A 20,000-nucleotide genomic window follows, 5' to 3' on the forward strand; every position below is an offset into this window, starting at 1 on the left:
AATAATTAAAGTACCTACTATGAGCCAAGAGCTGTATATGTCATCTCATTTAATCCTCTCAACGGGAATATGAGGTATTTTACTGAATGAGAAAGTAACGTCAAGAGATACAGTGACTTGCCTAAGATCCACAGAGAGATATTTAAATCTCTGTTGATCACACTCAAAGCCTGTGCCTCATTCAGCCTCATTCATGAAGCTACAGTGAGCCAAGATCATGCCACTGCACTCCAGCCTAGGCAACTGAGCAAGATTCTGTCTCAAAAAAAAAAAAAAGGACTTCATAATATGGCAGCCACCAGTGTCACCCTTGATGTAATGTTTAATACAGCTAATCTTCCCAAAGCTGAGGAAACTGACACCCACAATTGATAGTTGAGAAAACTGTGAGCTGTCCAAGGTCACACAACAAGTAACTGGTGGAGATAGAATTGCAAACCAGATCCAATGGACTGCTCTTCCCACGGCCCAAGTGCCTCTTATGAATAATACATGCATACTTGCTTGTTTATACAGGCACAGTTTTCATGGGCTCATTATGACTGGATAATGTGTTTACTTTCGTAAGGAGTGTAGGCAGGTCATTTGTTTGAATTCACAGACACTTCTGTAGCCTCAGCTAATTAAAAAAATAATGTAAGGTTAGTAATGTGTAAAGTGGCAAATTGGTAGCATATATCAGAAGATTTAGAAATGTTTATTCTTTTTCAGCTAACTATTTCACTTTTAGGAATTTACTCTTGGGAAAGAATCAGAGATGTATAAAAATATTACATGTGGAGAATGCTCATCTCAGATGTTATAATATTACATATAATATTATTATATATGGAAAAATTGGAAGCAATCTGAATGTCCACCATAGGGATTGGTTAATTAAATTATGGCATGAGGCCAGGTGTGGTGGCTCAATCCTGTAATCCCAGCACTTTGAGAGGCTGAGGCGGGTGGATCACCTGAGGTCAGGAGTTCAAGACCAGCCTGGCCAACATGGTGAAACCCCGTCTCTACTAAAAATACAAAAAATTAGCTGGGTGTGGTGGCGGGGCCTGTAATCCCAGCTACTCGGGAGGCTGAGGCAGGAGAATGGCTTGAACCCAGGTGGTGGAGGTTGCAGTGAGCCGAGATCGCGCTGTTGCACTCCAGCCTGGGCAACAAGAGTGAAACTCTATCTCAAAAAAAAAAAAAGATTTATGGCATGCCCTAATTAGCATGAGGAATTGCCAATGATAGGCTACTAACTATATTTTATAACTATACTATTAATAATAGTTATAAAACTCTATCATATTCTAGTTAAAGATTATACATATGTATACATAAACATCTGTGTATATATACACACCCACTCTGGCTGGTATGAATTATTTCATTGTTTTTTTCAGACTCTAAATATTTTCCAGATTTTCAACACTGAACATGCATTACCTTTATAACAGAAAATATGTAAATTAAAAAAAAACAGGGTAATAACTTTTCAGTGAGTGCTGAAGTCAGATCAATTTTTTTTTTTTTTTTTGCGGGAGGAGATGGAGTCTTGCTCTGTTGCCCAGGCTGGAGTGCAGTGGCACGATCTTGGCTCACTGCAAGCTCCACCTCCCGGGTTCATGCCATTCTCCTGCCTCAGCCTCCCGAGTAGCTGGGACTACAGGCGCCCGCCACCTCGCCTGGCTAATTTTTTTGTATTTTTTTTAGTAGAGACAGGTTTTCACCATGTTAGCTATGATAGTCTTGATCTCCTGACCTCGTGATCCACCCGCCTGGGCCTCCCAAAGTCCTGAGATTATAGGCGTGAGCCACGGTGCCCGGCCATATTTTTAACAGATTATTTTAAATTCTAAACAATTCCAGTCTTATTTTAATAAACTGGACACTCACTGAAATGCTTTCCTTAGTGTTTATGTTGTAAGGTTGCCTTATAAATGGGACTATCCTTGTAACTTGTTTTTGTTTTTCAGCTCCCACTTAGCATCAAATATAACTTTTAAAATAACCGAATATTCCTGGAAAGGACACAAGCAAGCCCTACCTTATGGCAAATTCCACTTTCTAGTAACTCGAAATAGAAACTTCCAATATATATCTATCTGTCTTTTAACAGAAACACAGGAGTTTAATTCATTAATCTCTTGGGTTCCAATTCTAAAACTTGCTTATTTATATAACTTTCAGGGCACAGTAACAAGTAGTGAGGGTTAAAGTTTTGGTCCTAAAAACCTAGCTGGCATTTCTTTGTGATTGTATTGAAGTTTTGAAGAACATTTTAAAATTTATATTTTGAATAGGTGATACATACCCAAAGAGTATGTCCTAGTCAGCTCGGCTGCTAAAACAAAATACCATAGCCTGGGTGGCTTAAACAACAGGCGTTTATTTCTCATAGTTCTGGAGACTGGGAAGTCTAAGATCAAGGTGCTGACAGATTTGGTTCTTGGTAAGGACACTCTTCTTGGCTTGCAGATGGCCACCATTTCCCTGTGTACTTGCATGGTCTTTTCTCAGCACGTGTTCATGGAGATGAAACCCTCCTGTCTCTTCCTCTTCTCATAAGGATACTAGTCTCATCATGAGGGCCCCACCTCACGACCTTCTAAACCTAATCACCTCCCAAAGGTTCCATCACCAAATACCATCGCGTTGAGGGTTAGGGCTTCAACATATGAATTTAGGGGTTTTCATTTAATGCTAATGGGTTTTATGCCTTCTTAGAAAGGTCTTCTTCCCTCAGATTGTTTAAAAATTATCTCATGATTTTTTTCTAGTGCTTTTATAATTTTTTTCGTTTTTTACTCAATTGATCCATCTAGAATTCATTTTGGTGCATTGTGTTAGGTATAAATCCAGACATAAGAATTTTTCTTTTTCCTACCTGGCAACCCAGTTGTCCCACTGCCATTGATTTAATCTCCATCCATATTTATTTTTGTATGTATTTGTATCTATTTCTGGATTTCGTTTTTATTAAAAAATGTTACGAGTGTTATACATGAATTCAGTTGCAAAGAAATTCAATCAGTAGTGAAGTGTAGAGGTAAAAAAGAGCTCTTCACTTCCCTTCCACCCCTTTCCTCGCACTTTTTCTGAGATAATGATTGTTAACAGATAATTGTGTGTTCCTTTTAGACCCTTTTCACTACTTGTGTTTCTACAAACACACACACATACAGCATATGTAATATTGCAAATTGCTGTAAATCACTTTCTTTCCCACTCATCCAGTGTCTTAGAGTTCTATGGTAATCCATGCAGTTCTACCTCATCATTTCTTTTTTACCTTTGCATGGATTGCAGAGTATGAATGTGTGTCATACCTGGTTGTTGTCTGCATTTTTTTCTAATTCTGTCAAGACTATACAAATAGCTTATGAAGTATGTAGCATTGGTTCTCTTTACTTTGTGATAAGCCTATTCTAAAAGTAAAATGTTTATTTATATGATTAACTTAGTGTTGTATAATTTATGAAGAAGAAAATCTGAACCACAATGAGTGGTATGTTATTAATATTTTGTGATGCTGTTTCTTTCTAGATAAAATTTGATGCTGGGACTCTCCTTCTTAGTACACACCGACTGATTTGGAGAGATCAGAAAAATCATGTAAGATACAGTTTTTTGCATCTGTTGAAGGTTTTATTTTGTTTATTTATTTTTTAGAGACAGGGTCTTGCTGCATTGTCCAGGCTGATCTCTAACTTCTGGGCTCAAGTGATTCTCCTGGCCTCAACCTCCCGAGTAGCCGGGACTACAGGAGTGAGCCACCGTTATAGGTTTTAAATCACTGAAGCTTTTTCTTCTTTTTTCATTTCTAGTAAAACTTATATAATGAATACAATAATAAATTCTCTTTTTCTGAATGACAAAAGAGTGTGTCCCGTATAATTTCTCTGAATGGAGTGCAGAAACAGGAGTTAGCGTGTTGTCCCTTATTCAGCTCCAGAAAAGTCCATGTAGTTACTGGATGGAGAATCGTGTTTTTTAAATACCAAATTCTACTCTATATCTAAATGTTCCATGTATAACAGGGGAATAATTCCCCCATCAGTTGTGAGGGAGTCTTTAAAAAGAGCTCGTATGTCCTTAAAACCAAATTGTATTCTAGGTTGTTGTTGAGAATCAGGAGACTAGGCCTGCCATCAAGTGCATGCCTTTATCTAGATATTGAGATTTGTCTCTAAGTCTCTCAGCAAGAGGAGTCCCCCACACCCCCCATTTTTTTTTGTTTGAGACAGAGTCTTGCTCTGTCACCCAGGCTGGAGTGCAGTGGTGTGATCTCGGCTCACTGCAACCTCCGCCTCCCAGGTTCAAGCGTTTCTCCTGCCTCAGCCTCCCGAGTAGCTGGGATTACAGGCATGCACCACTGTGCTCGGCTAATTTTTGTATTTTTTAATAGAGACAGGGTTTAGCCATATTGTTCAGGCTGACCTGACCTCGCAATCCGCCCACCTTGGCCTCCCAAAGTTCTGGGATTACAGTCGTAAGCCACCTTGCCCAACCTGTTTTTTTTTTTTCTTTTTTTTTTTAAAGGAAGACGGAGAGTTATATGTATATAGAGCTGATATATATCTTTATTTCCTAGAGCTTCAACCTGAAAGTATATATACATTAATTTCAGCATTGCCAGTAAGATAGCTATCTGATCTGTGTTTTTATTTTCCTGATTGTTCCCCCCAAACCCCCGTGAAATTTTAGTACCACAAATAAACTATATACTGTACTGTAGCCCTTGAAGGGCTGCTAACCATTACAATATCTGACTTTTTTGTACCCTGGAAACTAATTTTTGTCTCCTAGGTCTGATATTGCCCCTGTTAATAATGCATGCCTTAGAGCGGGAGTCCCCAACTCCCTGGGCCATGGACCAGTACTGGTCTGTGGCCTGTTAGGAACTGGGTCACATAGCAAGGGGTGAGTGACAGGTGAGCAAGCATTACCACCGGAGCTCCACTTCCCATCGGATCAGCAGACGCATTAGATTCTCGTAGAAGCACGAACCGTATTGTGAGCTGTGCATGCAAGGGATCTAGGTCGTGCACTCCTTATGAGAGTCTAATGCCTGATGATCTGAAGTGGAACAGTTTCATCCCGAAACCACAACGCCCTGCTCTCCAGGAAATACTGTCTTCCATGAAACTAGTCCCTGATACAAAAAAGGTTGGGGACTGCTGCCTTAGACTGTTAATATTGTCTAATCCTTTTACAAGTAATATATATTCAGGAAATAAATCTTTTTGGGGAGGATAGAATGCATGTCCTTAAACCATATGTTGATAAGTTAATCTTAGTATAATTTTTTGATTATCATATAAAGAGGTCCATATAAAGAGACAAATCTTAGACTTACTACATTGCTAGTCACATAAAAATTAAACGTAACTGTTTATATATGTTAAAACTAAGGCCAGGTGCGGTGGCTCATGCCTGTAATCCCAGCACTTTGGGAGGCTGAGGCAGTGGATCACCTGATGTTGGGGGTGCGAGACTAGCCTGACCAACATGGAGAAGCCCCATCTCTACTAAAAAATACAAAATTAGCTGGGCGTCGTGGCACATGTCTGGCATCCCAGCTACTCGGGAGGCTGAGACAGGAAAATCGCTTGAACCTGAGAGGCAGAGGTTGCGATGAGCCAAGGTTGCGCCATTGCACTCCAGCCTGGGCAACAAGAATGAAACTCCATCTCAAAAAAAAAAAAAAAAAAATTAAACATACTGGCTAGACACAGTGGCTCATGCCTGTAAATCCCGGCACTTTGGGAGGCCGAGGCAGGGGGATCACTTGAGATCAGGAGTTCAAGACTAGCGTGTCCAACATGGTGAAAGCCCATCTCTCCTAAAAATACAAAAATGAGCCAGGCATGGTGGCTCACACCTATAATCCCAGCTACTTGGGAAGCTGAGGTGGGAGGATCACTTGAACCTGGGAGGCAGAGGTTGCAGTGAGCCAAGATTGTACTACTGCACTCTAGCTTGGGTGACAGAGCGAGACTCCATCTCAAAAAAAAAAAAAAAAGTTAAACATATGAATAAAGGGATACTACATCAATGTTTTTTGTTTAAAACTATTAATAATTGCATGTGGGCATATGAGTGAAGTATGGAAAATTATAAAGAAGAGAAAATCATCTACATTAATGCCCTTCTTAAAATTGTTTTGATGTATCTGTTTTGTTTTTTGCTTTCAGTGTAAGAAAATATTACAAGTAAAACGTTTTTGTAGAAACATTACTCTTAGAAAATGCACCCATTGTGGCTGGGTCCCCTGGCTTCTGCCTGTAATCTCCGCACTTTGGGAGGCCAAGGCAGGCAGATCACGAGGTCAGGAGATCGAGACCATCCTGGCTAACATGGTGAAACCCTGTCTCTACTAAAAATACAAAAAAATTAGCCAGGCATGGTGGTGGGTGCCTGTAGTCCCAGCTACTTGGGAGGCAGAGGCAGGAGAATGGCATGAACCCGGGAGGCAGAGGTTGCAGTGAGCCGAGATCACACCACTGCACTCCAGCCTGGGTGACAGAGCGAGACTCCGTCTCAAAAAAAAAAAAAAAAAGAAAATGCACCCATTGTAAAAACAAAAGCTAGTGACAGCTTCTTTTAAACTTCTTATGTTCTTCCATGCAGCCATATGCCACCACAGTATTGTTTCCATTTAATTTTTCCTTAAGTTCATTTAAGTAGCAAAATCATTGTTTTTCATTATTTTTATTATTAAGGTATATGGCACTGTAATGCTATAAAACAAGGATTTCTGACAAGTGTTATGGATGTTGTTTAGAGTCTTTGATTTAAGCTATTGATTTCCTCCTAGGAGTGTTGCATGGCCGTTCTGCTTTCCCAAATTGTGTTCATTGAAGAACAGGCAGCTGGAATTGGGAAGAGGTAAGGTCTATATAGTACAGTCTTTATTCACAGAAAACATTTCCTGTTATGCTATTGGTCAGAAGCTCCTATTTTAGACTCAGTGATGTATGAATTGATTCTTAAGCATGAATAATTTGCTGTAATATCCTTGTTTATTATACATGGGTCATAATAAAGAAATGTGGGCCTGGTGCGGTGGCTCATGCCTATAATCCCAGCACTTTGGGAGGCTGAGGCGGGCAGATCACGAGGTCAGGAGATCGAGACCATCTGGCTAACATGGTTAAACCCCGTCTCTACTAAAAATACAAAACATTAGCCAGGTGTGGTGGCGGGCGCCTGTAGACCCAGCTACTTGGAAGGCTGAGGCAGGAGAATGGCATGAACCTGGGAGGCGGAGCTTGCAGTGAGCCGAGATCGGGCCACTGCACTCCAGTCTGGGGGACACAGCGAGACCCTGTTTCAAAAATAATAATAATAATAATAATAAATAAATAAATAAAAATAAAAAAAAGAAATGTGGCCCAGTTATCATTGTCTTTCCATAGACACTTTGCTTTCACATCCCTGTGTAACTGTCATTTCATACTGAAAATCGGGAATAACCTATTTGAGAAAAATAACTGACTTTGCTTCTGTTTCTAACCTGATCATTAAGTTTGTTTCTCAGGTTTTACTTGTTCAGATAGCAGAGTTAAACAGCATATAATAATAGTTACTGTACAAAGCAGGACATTTATCAGAATAATAGGAGGTACAATGAACAATTAGACTAGGGTAACAAGGATACAATGGGACCATCCCAGGCAAACCAGGAGATGAGGCCACCTTGGTATAAAGGCATAAGTTCAAATGTTCCTGTTTATTCAAATATACCGAAAACTTGGCTTTATATTTTAAGTGCATGTAATTGAGGAGACATGAAAAAATATTATTGGCATGGGATTTTTTTTCCTATGTAGGCTTATCTTTAGGTTTAGCATAATTAGGCACTTCAGTAGAAGTTAAACAGTGTTGAGCTTCACTGGACATGCAATGCATGCTTTGATCATAATGTTATGATTTACTGTAAAATGTTATTTATTTGACATAAAAGAAACCAATGTTTTAAAAAATTAATAAGCCATAGTTTTTTTAAGCCATAGATTTTTAGGGTAGATTGTTATTATGATTTATATTTTCCCCTTATCAATTTTCTCCATTGTATTAAGTTCTAAAAAGTAAACTTTAAGGTTGTTCCAGGTTATTTGAGTTTTCCTTTCCTGTGTTCCAAGGAAATCTACACTAAAAAAAAATTTTAAATATTTACCTTCACGTTAATGTCTTATTTTTTAAACATGTCCAGTGAGGAGGACTTCAGTAATATGCCAAGTTAACTTTTGTCAAGTATTCTCTTTAGTTCCCAGCCCCTCCCCTCAAACAGTTATATTTGCATTGATTTCAAGATGTGTACATTTCACCTTTTAACATCTCTGAAGATGCTTTTTTTATTTCATAGATTTAAAATTTAATGAAGTATAGTAATTGGATGACTTGATAAAAGAATATATACAAAATTTGGCATAGATTTTTTATGCTTACTTTGGAGCTTTTAAACTTTATTTGATTATACTTTCTACTTTTTCAATGGGTGTCCTTTCACAGAATCTGATAGTAGGGCTGAGGGTTTTTTTTAGTTTCAGAGACTGTGAAATGCTTTTGCTTAGTTATCTTATCATAATTGTCATAGTTTTGTTGCTCTACTTGATGGTTTGTTTCAGACAGTTCTATGATTCTGCTCACATAGTTTATTTTCTCACTTCACTTAAAGAAGTTTACCACAAGGGAATAGGAGGAGTCCTTACAAGACTGGCCCTACCCATTCACATTGAGGAGGCCCAATGCCTGGTGTTTCAATTTTACAGTGATATTTAGGTAACCATATGGTTCCAAAAAAGGAAAAGTAAAATTGAGTGGTAGGTGTGTATCTATAGCATGATCAACACAGAAAAAGCACTAAACTAGGTACCTGGGATACTTAGAGTGTTTTAGTTTCTCAAATCTTTATAGGATTGCTTATTGACTAGGTTCAAAAAAAAAAGGAGGAAAACAGACTTATTAAGCTGACCAAATATAGTGGTATTTTTAATAGCATAGAAGATAATGATAGTCATAAAGATAATGGTAGTTTGTGTTCTTAGAGCCACAGCATTTTGGGAATTGTTTTTGTTATTGGCTATCTTTCCAGATCATGCTGTTGATTGAGTGGCATTTTCCAACAAATGACACTGTAGAATGTTAGTTTTGGATGGAATTTTAATAAAATATCAGCTGGCCATTTTTACAGATAAGTTTTTACTTTTTGTTTTCAAATGAATAAGGGTGTATGCTTTGGCAGAAATAATAGGCCCCCTTATAACCTCTGGGGATGTTTGTAGTTGGAAAACCATAATCATAAACTCAAACTTTTGCAAATTTATTTTGACCGTATTTTCTAAAGTCACACTCTAATTTAATCTACAGAGCTAGTAACTTGAAGCTTTTTGGTTCATAGCTTATAAGTTTTAAGTAGAGAGATTTTTGAAAGCTTTGTTAATATTGAATTAATACATACTTTAAAAGGATGCTTTTTGGGATATTTGTTTCTACATGAATTTTAAAAGTGATTTGAAGCACATAAAAAGTTATAAAAGTAGAATTATATATATTTTTTTGAAAGGCAATTCAATATATTACATTTGTTCTTTCTTCAGTGCCAAAATAGTGGTTCATCTTCACCCAGCTCCTCCTAACAAAGAACCTGGCCCATTTCAGAGTAGTAAGAACTCCTACATCAAACTCTCCTTCAAAGAACATGGCCAGATTGAGGTAAGTTTCTACATGAATAAAACTGTACTAGAAAGGTGTGTGTATGTATGGGGTGTGTGTGTGTGTGTTGTGGCTTGTTAATATGATGGAAGGTAGTATTATACAACATACCAGATTTCACCATACTTTTACAATAAAATTTTATTGTATCTTAAGCCTTAGCAGTGAGTGGAGAATATGAAGTTTAGGTTTCAGTGGGAATGGGAAGCAGAGGGTTTGGTCCCAAGGAAGGAACAGAGGCTGGAAAATACACTAAGTCATGCCATTTGCCTACTAGCAGAGTTTTCAGTGGTATAGTTTAGTTAAATGAACAGAATATAAATGCAATGATATGTTGAACTATCTCAGTATCTGAAGGTTCCCCAGCTTTAAATCAGGCTGTCTTGATTAACTCCAGTTAATCTTAGTCACTTAAGTACTTATTCTGCAGTATAATAGTTTATGTGTTCCAAATAAGTTGCTGTACAAGAATTCTTAAGATAATTATAAGTGTGTATTTATTCTCCCCATCAATATCATAAATTATTATTAATTTTTTCTATAGCACCTCACCCAGTACTCCTGACAAGTGATCACTAAGCATATGAAAAACATATTTGATTATTTGTGAGCATAGGTATGTTTTGGTCCTACTTTTTGGTTTTATATTTTAACTAGACAAATTATGCTCTGCTTCCTTCATGGAGAATGGTTGTATATTTTTCCTGGCACTGTGTTTGTTTCATTATAGATTGAAAACAATCCACATACGCAGGATTGTTTAAAGTAAGTCTATTGATTTCATTGTCACTCATCTCTTTGTTGAGAATAGCCCACTTTATATAGAAGGTCAGTTCCTTCTTTTTTTTCCTTTGTGCTTTCTGAAGCTGATCCAAGAAAAGAACTTCCTTTGATTTTCTTTGATGTCTCTGAGAATTCTGGGCTTGCTGCAAATGACTGAACAGTCTTTTTATACTAAAGAAATGTTAAGTGACCAGGCGCATTGGCTCACGCCTATAATCCCAGCACTTTGGGAGGCCGAGGCAGGCAGATCACCTGAGGTCGAGAGTTCAAGACCAGCCTGACCAATATGGAGAAACCCCATCTCTACTAAAAATACAAAATTAGCTAGGTGTGGTGGCACATGCCTGTAATCCCAACTACTTGGGAGGCTGAGGCAGGAGAATCGCTTGAGTTGGGGAGGCGGAAGTTTTGGTGAGCCTGGATCACGCCATTGCACTCCAGCCTGGGCAACAAGAGTGAAACTCCACCTCAAAAAAAAAGAAGGAAATGTTAAGTAATGATTTATACAAGGATGCTACAATCTGACTGACTCATTTAAAGTGTATTTATTTGCATAACAGTTTTATAGGCGTCTATCAGAGGAAATGACACAGAGAAGATGGGAGAATATGCCAGTTTCCCAGTCATTACAAACAAATAGAGGACCCCAGGTATTTTTTAAACTATTTGCTAATCTAGTGTTTTCAACTCTGTACTTACATCTTCATTAAGAAAAAGACTCTGTGATTGTAGAACTTGCCCAAAACAAAATACTGCAGTGGTATTCTGATAAAGAATTTATTTTCGACGGGGCACGGTGGCTCACGCCTGTAATCCCACCACTTTCGGAGGCCAAAACGGGGCAGATCATGAGGTCAGGAGTTCGAGATCCGCCTGGCCAACATTGTGAAACCCTGTCTCTACTAAAAATACAAAAATTAGCCAGGCATAGTGGTACACGCCTGTAATCCCAGCTGCTCAGAAGGCTGAGGCAGGAGAGTCACTTGAACCTGGGAGGCGGAGGTTGCTATGAGCCAAGATTGTGCCATTGCTCTCCAGCCTGGGCGACAGGGGCGAGACTCCGTCTCAAAAAAAAAAAAATTATTTTCACAGCACCTAATTTAGTGCTGTGTATACAGCAGACACTTAGTAAGCATAAATAACTGCTTACCAGCATAATTCTTAGGGTGATAGAAGGTAGAGTTCACCCACTGAATTCTGTTCTTTATAGTCAGTGTGGCATTTGAGAGAACAGACAGTACAGCTGGGTGATGTTTTCCAGGCCTGTCTAAATTAATCACCAACACTAGACAGGTACTCAAATGTATGAAAGTAGCTTGGATAATAAGTGTTAATTAAGAACCAAAATTTAAACTGAATTTTTTGTACATTTGAGACCCTATTAAGTATCTGATACATAATAGCTTGCCAAAGAAGGAAAATGATAGGAAATTTAACTTATATCTAAAATGCAGAGTAAAATATGCCATTTATTGTGTATTTGGTTTTTCTTGAATGATTTTAAGATCATTGTGTACAACAAGAAATAAACACATGTTTTGAAGGGAAGCTAAACGTCAGTGTATGCTGTTTTTCTTTGGTTCTTTGTGGGTCCTTTCCCGCCATTGAAAACACAATGTGGTTGGTTACAAAAGATTTTGTTTGCTTCCTATTTTGTATGTTTTATTTTCTACTTCTTTTTTTTTCAGCCAGGAAGAATAAGGGCTGTAGGAATTGTAGGTATTGAAAGGAAACTGGAAGAAAAAAGAAAAGAAACTGACAAAAACATTTCTGAGGTAACTGTTAAATTCTGGCTCTGTATCTATTCCAGCCATTTGTGTCTATTCTTTTAGATACAGCTGTGACTAATTCCCTTCTGTAATTTAGAATATATTTCATTTGCCTGAAGCTACATAGTCTCCTATTCTCTTTAACAGGTCTACCTTGGGCTGGCAAAATCTAACTAAAACCTCTTTCTGAAAGGAATAAAAAAGAAATGCAAATTTGTTTGCTGTCAGAAAATATCATAGAATGTTGTGTGTAGATTTTAAAGTCTAGATGGAATTGATTGAAGGATACTCCTAATGAGTTCAGGGTTCTCTGTATAATTATTTTGGAAGTTGAAGTAACTTAGTTGAGAGAAAAACGCTATTCTGTGGCCACTGTCTGTGGCCAGATACCACACCATTTTATGTTGATGACCACCCAGGGATCAGACCAGACATCACTAAGAATGGCTCAAAGCAGCCCATCACTTCTACTAGGAGACAACCCTGAGCATGTACTTTCCAATGTTTTGAGGCTTCATCATATATGAGGAAATTCAAGAGAAGGGGAAAGAACTCTAGCTAAAAAGACCAGTTATGTGTTAGATTCTGTAATTAGTTAATACAGCTAAACGTATCATTGACTTTTCCATGTTTATATAAAAGTGGTCTTGGTTTTTTATTAAATGATGCTTTAAAGTAAATCTTTGGTTTTTATAGTAATTCATAATTAAATTCCATTGATGGTTGCTGTTCAGAGAATTTCAAAGATTTATGTCAATCGAGTAAAGTCTAAAACTGCAAATAGTTATTTAAATACTTATTTTGGGCTCACTGGGAACCAAGGGCATTTGACCTGTTAAGTGCCCATAGTAGGTTTTTCTGGATATATGTGTATCTGTGGTGAAGTTGTGTATTTTCCTCAACCCTGTATTTTCCCCAGATTGGCAGCTGGATCCAGAATCTCTGTCACACTCATGTTCTGTCCCTTTGGCAAAACTAGAGGTGATACTGTGTTCTTTTGTCGGAGGCACATCTTATCTCTGTCATGTTAGCAGCTGTTAATATTCAGTGCCCAGATCTATTAGTTCATTGGTTGTGGTAAATAGTGATAATTCTGTCTTTATTTTTCATTTATTAGTTGGAATACTTTTTAAAGAAATGTTTCCTTTATCTACTATTTGGTTGTCCAGTTCATATAGGAAAGGCTGGATAATTGCATTTTCCTTTATCATCAGGGTAATAAATTAATTGTTTCCTTATTATCTTTTGAAGATGACTAATTAGGTTTTTTTTTTTTTTTTTTTTTTGAGACAAGAGTCTTGCTGTGTCACCCAGGCTGGAATGCAATGGCTCGATCTCAGCTCACTGCAGGCTCTGCCTCCCGGGTTCACACCATTCTCCTGCCTCAGCCTCCCAAGTAGCTGGGACTACAGGTGCCTGCCACCATGCCTGGCTAATTTTTTGTATTTTTAGTAGAGACGGGGTTTCACCATGTTAGCCAGGTTGGTCTTGATCTCCTGACCTCGTGATCCGCCTGCCTTGGCCTCCCAGAGTACTGGGATTATAGGCGTGAGCCACTGTGCCCAGCTGACTAATTAGGTTTTTTTTGTTAACATGTCATTAGGAATTCGTGAAGTTTAGCATATTTGGTGGATTTCAATCAGTTGTAATTATTATCCTATTTGAAGCTCAAATTATCCCATCTTTGGCCAGTGGGAGCTGCTTCAAGTTGGCCCTCTGAGTACTTTTGTTGTGACTAGGTGAACTTTGCCAGCTTCTTCACTATCTGGTGTGACAAAGCTCCAGGACCATCTTGTACATTTCCTGCCTCAGATCCAGAATCAACCATTTATCTGAGAAACTCTGGTTTCTTCCTTTTTTTTTCTTTTTGAGACAGAGTCTTACTCTGTTGCTTAGGCTGGAATGCAGTGGCACTATCTTGGCTCACTGCAACCTCCGCTTCCTGGGTTCAAGCAATTCTCCTGCGTCAGCCTCCCGAGTAGCTGGGATTACAGGTGCGCACCACTGCGCCCAGCTAATTTTTGTATTTTTAGTAGAGATGGGGTTTCACCATGTTGATCAGGCTGGTCTTGAACTCCTGACCTCCTGAACCGCCTGCCTCGGCCTCCCAAAGTGCTGGGATTACAGGTGTGAGCCACCGTGTGCAGCCCGCTCTGTTTTCTTTTAGTGGGAAATGATATTTCAGAACTACAATCTGCTTGCTAGTAATATTCATCACTATTGGGTTGATCTTTGTTTCTAGGCTTTTTCCTTTTTTTTTTTTTTTTTGAGACGGAGTCTCGCTCTGTCGCCCAGGCTAGAGTGCAGTGGCCGGATCTCAGCTCACTGCAAACTCTGCCTCCCGGGTTTACGCCATTCTCCTGCCTCAGCCTCCCGAGTAGCTGGGACTACAGGCACCCGCCACCTCACCCGGCTAGATTTTTGTATTTTTTAGTAGAGACGGGGTTTCACCGTGTTAGCCAGGATGGTCTGGATCTCCTGACTTCGTGATCCGCCCGTCTCGGCCTCCCAAAGTGCTGGGATTACAGGCTTGAGCCACCGCGCCCGGCCAGTTTCTAGGCTTTTTCAATGGACAGAGCTAGAATTTTGTTGTTGTTAATATAAAATGCCTAACAAGAGCATACTTATCTCTTCTATTCAAATTTAAGATGACACTACCAGATAATTACTAAAACAGTTAAAAAAAAATGTATATGTGTTTTCCCCATTCTTCGTACATTTGAAAAATAGGCACACTGTATTTACACCATCTGAGCATGCAGCCACTGCATACACTCTCCCCTCAGCTCCAGCTCTCATTGACTCTTAGTTTTATTAAAAGTACCTCCATGTTTAGTACCACCAGTCCTCAATGCTGAGCTCTCTGTGGTCGCTTTGGTTGTCTGAAGCTCATTCTGTAATAGATTTTTTAGGAAATAATCACAGGAAGAATATTCCCTGTATCTGCCATGTTTGTCTTCCTTATACATGAAGGTCAGTTTTGTTGGATTTAAAATCCTCAGCTCACACTTTCTTTCTCTGAGTGTCTTCATTATATTATTCTTTTTTTTTTTTTGGTCTGGCATGAAGTGTTGCTATCAAAAAGTGATGATAATTTAATTTTTTCCCTTTAAAAGACAGTTGCTATCTTTCCTAGATGGGCAAAGGATTTTAAAATTTTACTTTAAAGCCCAGTAATTTTACTAGAATGTGTCTATTAGTCATTCTGAGTTGTTATTCTTAGTTACATGCTGTGCTTTTTCAGTAAATAGTTTCAGGAATTTTTTAATTTCAGGGAAAGTTTTCTGTATTATAACTTTCTTTTTTTGTTTTTTTTTTTTGAGATGGAGTCTCACTCTGTTGCCCACGCTGAAGTACAGTGGCGCAATCTTGGCTCACTACAACCTCTGCCTCTCGGGTTCAAGCAATTCTCCTGCCTCAGCCTCCCAAGTAGCTGGGACTACAGGCGCGTGCCACCATACCCAGCTAATTTTTTGTATTTTTTTTTTGAGATGGAGTCTCGCTCTGTCGCCCAGGCTTGAGTGCAGTGGCCGGATTTCGGCTCACTGCAAGCTCCGCCTCCCGGGTTTACGCCATTCTCCTGCCTCAGCCTCCCGAGTAGCTGGGACTACAGGCGTCTGCCACCTCGCCCGGCTAGTTTTTTTTTGTATTTATTAGTAGAGACGGGGTTTCACCATGTTAGCCAGGATGATCTCGATCTCCTGACCTCGTGATCCGCCCGTCTGGGCCTCCCAAAGTGCTGGGATTACAGGCATGAGCCACTGTGCCTGGCCTATAATTCTCAATAATTGCTTTGATTTTTTTTCTTCTGGGACTCCTATTAGCTGTATGTTGCAGTTTCACTGCCTGTCTTCACTATTGGTGACTCTAATGCTTTTCATTTCTTTCCTCATTTCTTTTTCATTTAGAAAGTTTTCCTCTTTTTCACCTTTGAAGGTTTTATCTGTTTGTTTATTCACTCATGTCTGTCTAGTGTAACCTTTATTTCTGAAATGATTTTTTTCCTTTTATTTTTAATTCTTTCCTGTCACCTATTTCTGATTTATATTGATCCTTCATAGCTTGTATCATCTTCTTAACATCTTTTAGCTTATTTTGATATAAAAGGTTAATAGTGGACCCTCCCGTAATTGAAGTAGGCACAATCCTCCCAATTTTAGGCACTGTCCTCAAATTGGCCTGCTTTACTTTCTAGTGAATCCCTATTGACTCTCTTGGGGCTCTTGCTTTCTCAGGTCTGTGGGTTACATTGTTGCTTTTCTTTTTTTTCTCCTGCCTAGATCCTGGCATCCTGCAGGTCTTGTGGCTCTTAGTGGTTTGCCCTACCCGCTTGTATCTTGAGGGGTTTTTGCTAGTATCTTACACTTAGTATTATAGTATATGTTACCTATGGGGTTTTTGGTTTTAAAATCTAGTTGCCCTGTTTTCATGTTGTGATTTGGAGAGATTCAAAAACTGTGCTGCCATAGCCACCTTCTTTTCAGAATCATCTATTCTGAGAAGATTCATAAAATTTCAACATTTTAGCATTAGAAGGGTTCTTATTATTCAGAGAAGAAATTGTCTCAGAGTGAGTGACTAGATTTGGAACGAGGCAGATGAGAACCCACGTCTCCTGATTTGCAGGCAGTTTGCTGGTGGTGACAGTGCACCACATCACCACTCTCTTTGCCACCTAGAAGGTGCTGTCACCATCCTCTTACAGCAGTGTCTGTTGTCATCCTCTTTGTGTTGACACTTTTGGCGATGGCATGGAACAGTGGGCTGATTTTGCATTATTTGTATTTTTCTTTCTGAATACTGCCATACTAAATGTTGTGTTGAAAATAATGTTTTTCTTAATTTATCAAGTAAATTATTTTGTTTCAGTCTAATTTTCTTGGAGTCGCATAGTTCAAAAGATTCTACATAAGCATTGTGCTCCACCATACAGATCATTAATTTATTCAGCAGATCATTAACCATGCAGATCATTAATTTATTCAGCAGATCATTAACCATGCAGATCATTAATTTATTCAGCAGATATTCCTCCCTACTTTGTGCTAGGCCTTCTATCAGAGGCTGGGGATACTGTGGTGATGCACAGACACAGGCAGGCAAAGAGGCATTATCCATGGTGGGAGAAACACCTTGCAAGGAGAACATATAGGATGCAGCAGGGACGTATAACATGATCCCTAACTTCTGTTGAGGTCACGGAGGGCTTGTTAGCAGCAGGAATATGGAATTCAAAGGCTGAAAGATGAATAGGCTCTAGCAGATGACCAGCATGGATAAGAAGAACCCAGGAAAAGGGAATGGAATCTGCAAGGCACATTCAAGAATACTGAAATAAAAAATCAAGAATATACTGAGTTACTGACGCTAATAGCCAAAGTGATAACTAAAAGTAAGTAAGAAATCATGTTGTAAGTCAGCTTAAGGGGGTACTCCTGGTTTTAAAACAGGTGCTGTTTTTCTCAAATTTGGAGTGGAAATTTGACTATAGGTGTGGTAGAGGGATACAAGGTTCCATAAACTGGCAGATGCAATTATAGAATGGATGTGTGCATCTCTTTTGCTTTAATTTTTATTGTAGGTAGTTTCTTTACTCATTTTTTGATAGTTGACTAATTCCAAATTTTATAATAATTATAGAAATACAAGTGAGGAATCTTTTCTCTGTTTTATAATCACTTAAAATATTTATAGACCCTTCTTCTGAGGCACTAAAATATTTACTTTTTTTTATTGCCTATGTGTAAGTTTACAGGGCTTATTTATGTATTCTTTGTGGACTCTCAACTTAGCATATTTTTTCTATAACAACATAATAATAATAAATACAGTGATTTACCATATACAATTTAAATGTGTTATCTTTACTAGTTTTCTTTACACAGATAAAAAAAATCTATTAATATCTTATATATTAAAAGTAAAAACCTAAGTGTGCAAAATGTGTGTTTTATTTTTGAAAACTAGGTTGGTGTGTGATTTGCCCTCTATTTAAATGTTAGAATTGACTTAGTTTCAGAGCTGGTGCCCAGAGTTTCTCACAAAGGGTTTCCTGCATCTGCTGGCTCTAGCTGATAAGAATCCAGTGTTTAAGCCTTTTGTTTATCTAAGGAAATTCCTGTTAGGTGTGTGCACATTCCCCTTTGTTTTCAGTATTAACCTTGGTGAGTTGGCCATAAGAATACGCAACACACTATTCTTTTAGCAAAATCCTTTTGCAGATGGGGGAGGCTTTCCTGCAGATGGGCATAAGCTGGTCAGATCCACTATTATGTTTCAGACCACCATAAGGACTGATATTTCAGTTAATGACAAGCTGCTTAACTGGTTTTAAAAAATAACATCTGTATGCATCAATTAGATAAGATATTCTGCACTGGGAGTATATTTTCAGTAACTTGAAATAATTTATTATAAATATATTTAAATTCAAAGAGGCCTTCGAAGTAGTTTTTTGCTGTAGCAAATTAAACAGTTGATTCTATGTAGATACATTTAGATGGTATTTGAATGTTTTTCTTTTGTGATATCCACCATATCTATAAGCATAATGGGTTTGATAATCGGAGCCTGAGACTTACTGTTTCAGTTAAGTCACACCTGTATTAAAGCCAAAATGATTGTGCCCAGATAACTATTCCTGCAGCTGTGTATTGCCATTTTCAACCAGGAATGCTTTGTAGTGCTTTTGATTCTTGACTTCCTATTAGAAAATGATTTTAGAAAAAAACCAGTGACAGTGACAGAATTTCTTACTTTTCTCAAATAACAGTAAATAATATTTTCTGAACTGTTTATATCACCTTTTGCTTATTTAATCAATAATAATTATTTTCTCTTTGAAAATGTGAAGTTCTTTTGCAGTTTGTTTGGAAAATGTATGGTTTTTTAGCTAAAATGCAATTTTAGAATAAGGTAGATTTATTATTTATATAAATATTTATTAACAAATTGATATTTGCAAAAAAATTTCAAATTTTTATTTATTTATTTTTATTTTTTATCTTTTTGAGACGGAGTCTTGCTCTGTCCCAGGCTGGAGTGCAGTGGCACGATCTCAGCTCACTGCAAGCTCCGCCTCCCGGTTCACACCGTTCTCCTACCTCACCCTCCCGAGTAGTTGGGACTACAGGCGCCTGCCACCATGCCCGGCTGATTTTTTTTTTAATATATTTGTAGAGACGGGGTTTCACCGTGTTTGCCAGGATGGTCTTGATCTCCTGACCTCGTGGTCTGCCCGTCTTGGCCTCCCAGAGTGCTGGGATTACAGGTGCGAGCCACCGCGCCCAGCCGAAAATTTCAAATTTTTATGGGGAAAAAAATAGAGGGTGCTTCATTGCTTTAAGTCATTTTAATTATTTAGATGGATTTCAACAAAAATTCATTTCTCATTTCAGGCCTTTGAAGACCTCAGCAAACTAATGATCAAGGTATATGTCATTTATGCCTATTAAATTCATACCAATTATGATACAGTTTTTGAAATATATTTTGTAAGCAGACATTTTGGGGACAATATTGCTTTTTCAGTCTTTACTTTTTATTTGACAGGCTAAAGAAATGGTGGAGTTATCAAAATCAATTGCTAATAAAATTAAAGACAAACAAGGTGACATCACAGAAGATGAGGTAAATAAGTTGCTTTTTTTAAGGCATTTGAAACTAGATAACACAAATAATGCAGTAAGGTTTTTGTGGTTTACATTGTCTTTCTGAATATACTGTTTTATTTATTATTTATGTTTT

The 20,000-nt window shown here is 38.2% G+C and overlaps 1 protein-coding gene across 3 annotated transcripts in view; it reads left to right on the forward strand.

Moving 5' to 3' along the window:
* Nucleotides 1-20,000, forward strand: part of VPS36 (vacuolar protein sorting 36 homolog) — a 41,740-nt gene that overhangs the window by 7,529 nt on the left and 14,211 nt on the right. For all 3 annotated transcript variants that reach the window (XM_023194025.1, XM_023194024.3, XM_023194022.3), the window contains exons 2-8: nt 3,529-3,597; nt 6,803-6,873; nt 9,588-9,702; nt 11,046-11,135; nt 12,174-12,260; nt 19,652-19,684; nt 19,806-19,883. In XM_023194025.1, the coding sequence (XP_023049793.1) occupies nt 6,812-6,873; nt 9,588-9,702; nt 11,046-11,135; nt 12,174-12,260; nt 19,652-19,684; nt 19,806-19,883 (465 nt within the window). In that variant the 5' untranslated portion in view covers nt 3,529-3,597; nt 6,803-6,811. The remainder of the gene's footprint in view (nt 1-3,528; nt 3,598-6,802; nt 6,874-9,587; nt 9,703-11,045; nt 11,136-12,173; nt 12,261-19,651; nt 19,685-19,805; nt 19,884-20,000) is intronic.

Source organism: Piliocolobus tephrosceles, chromosome X (genome assembly GCF_002776525.5).
Source record: "Piliocolobus tephrosceles isolate RC106 chromosome X, ASM277652v3, whole genome shotgun sequence".
NCBI classification, from domain to species: Eukaryota; Metazoa; Chordata; class Mammalia; order Primates; family Cercopithecidae; genus Piliocolobus; species Piliocolobus tephrosceles.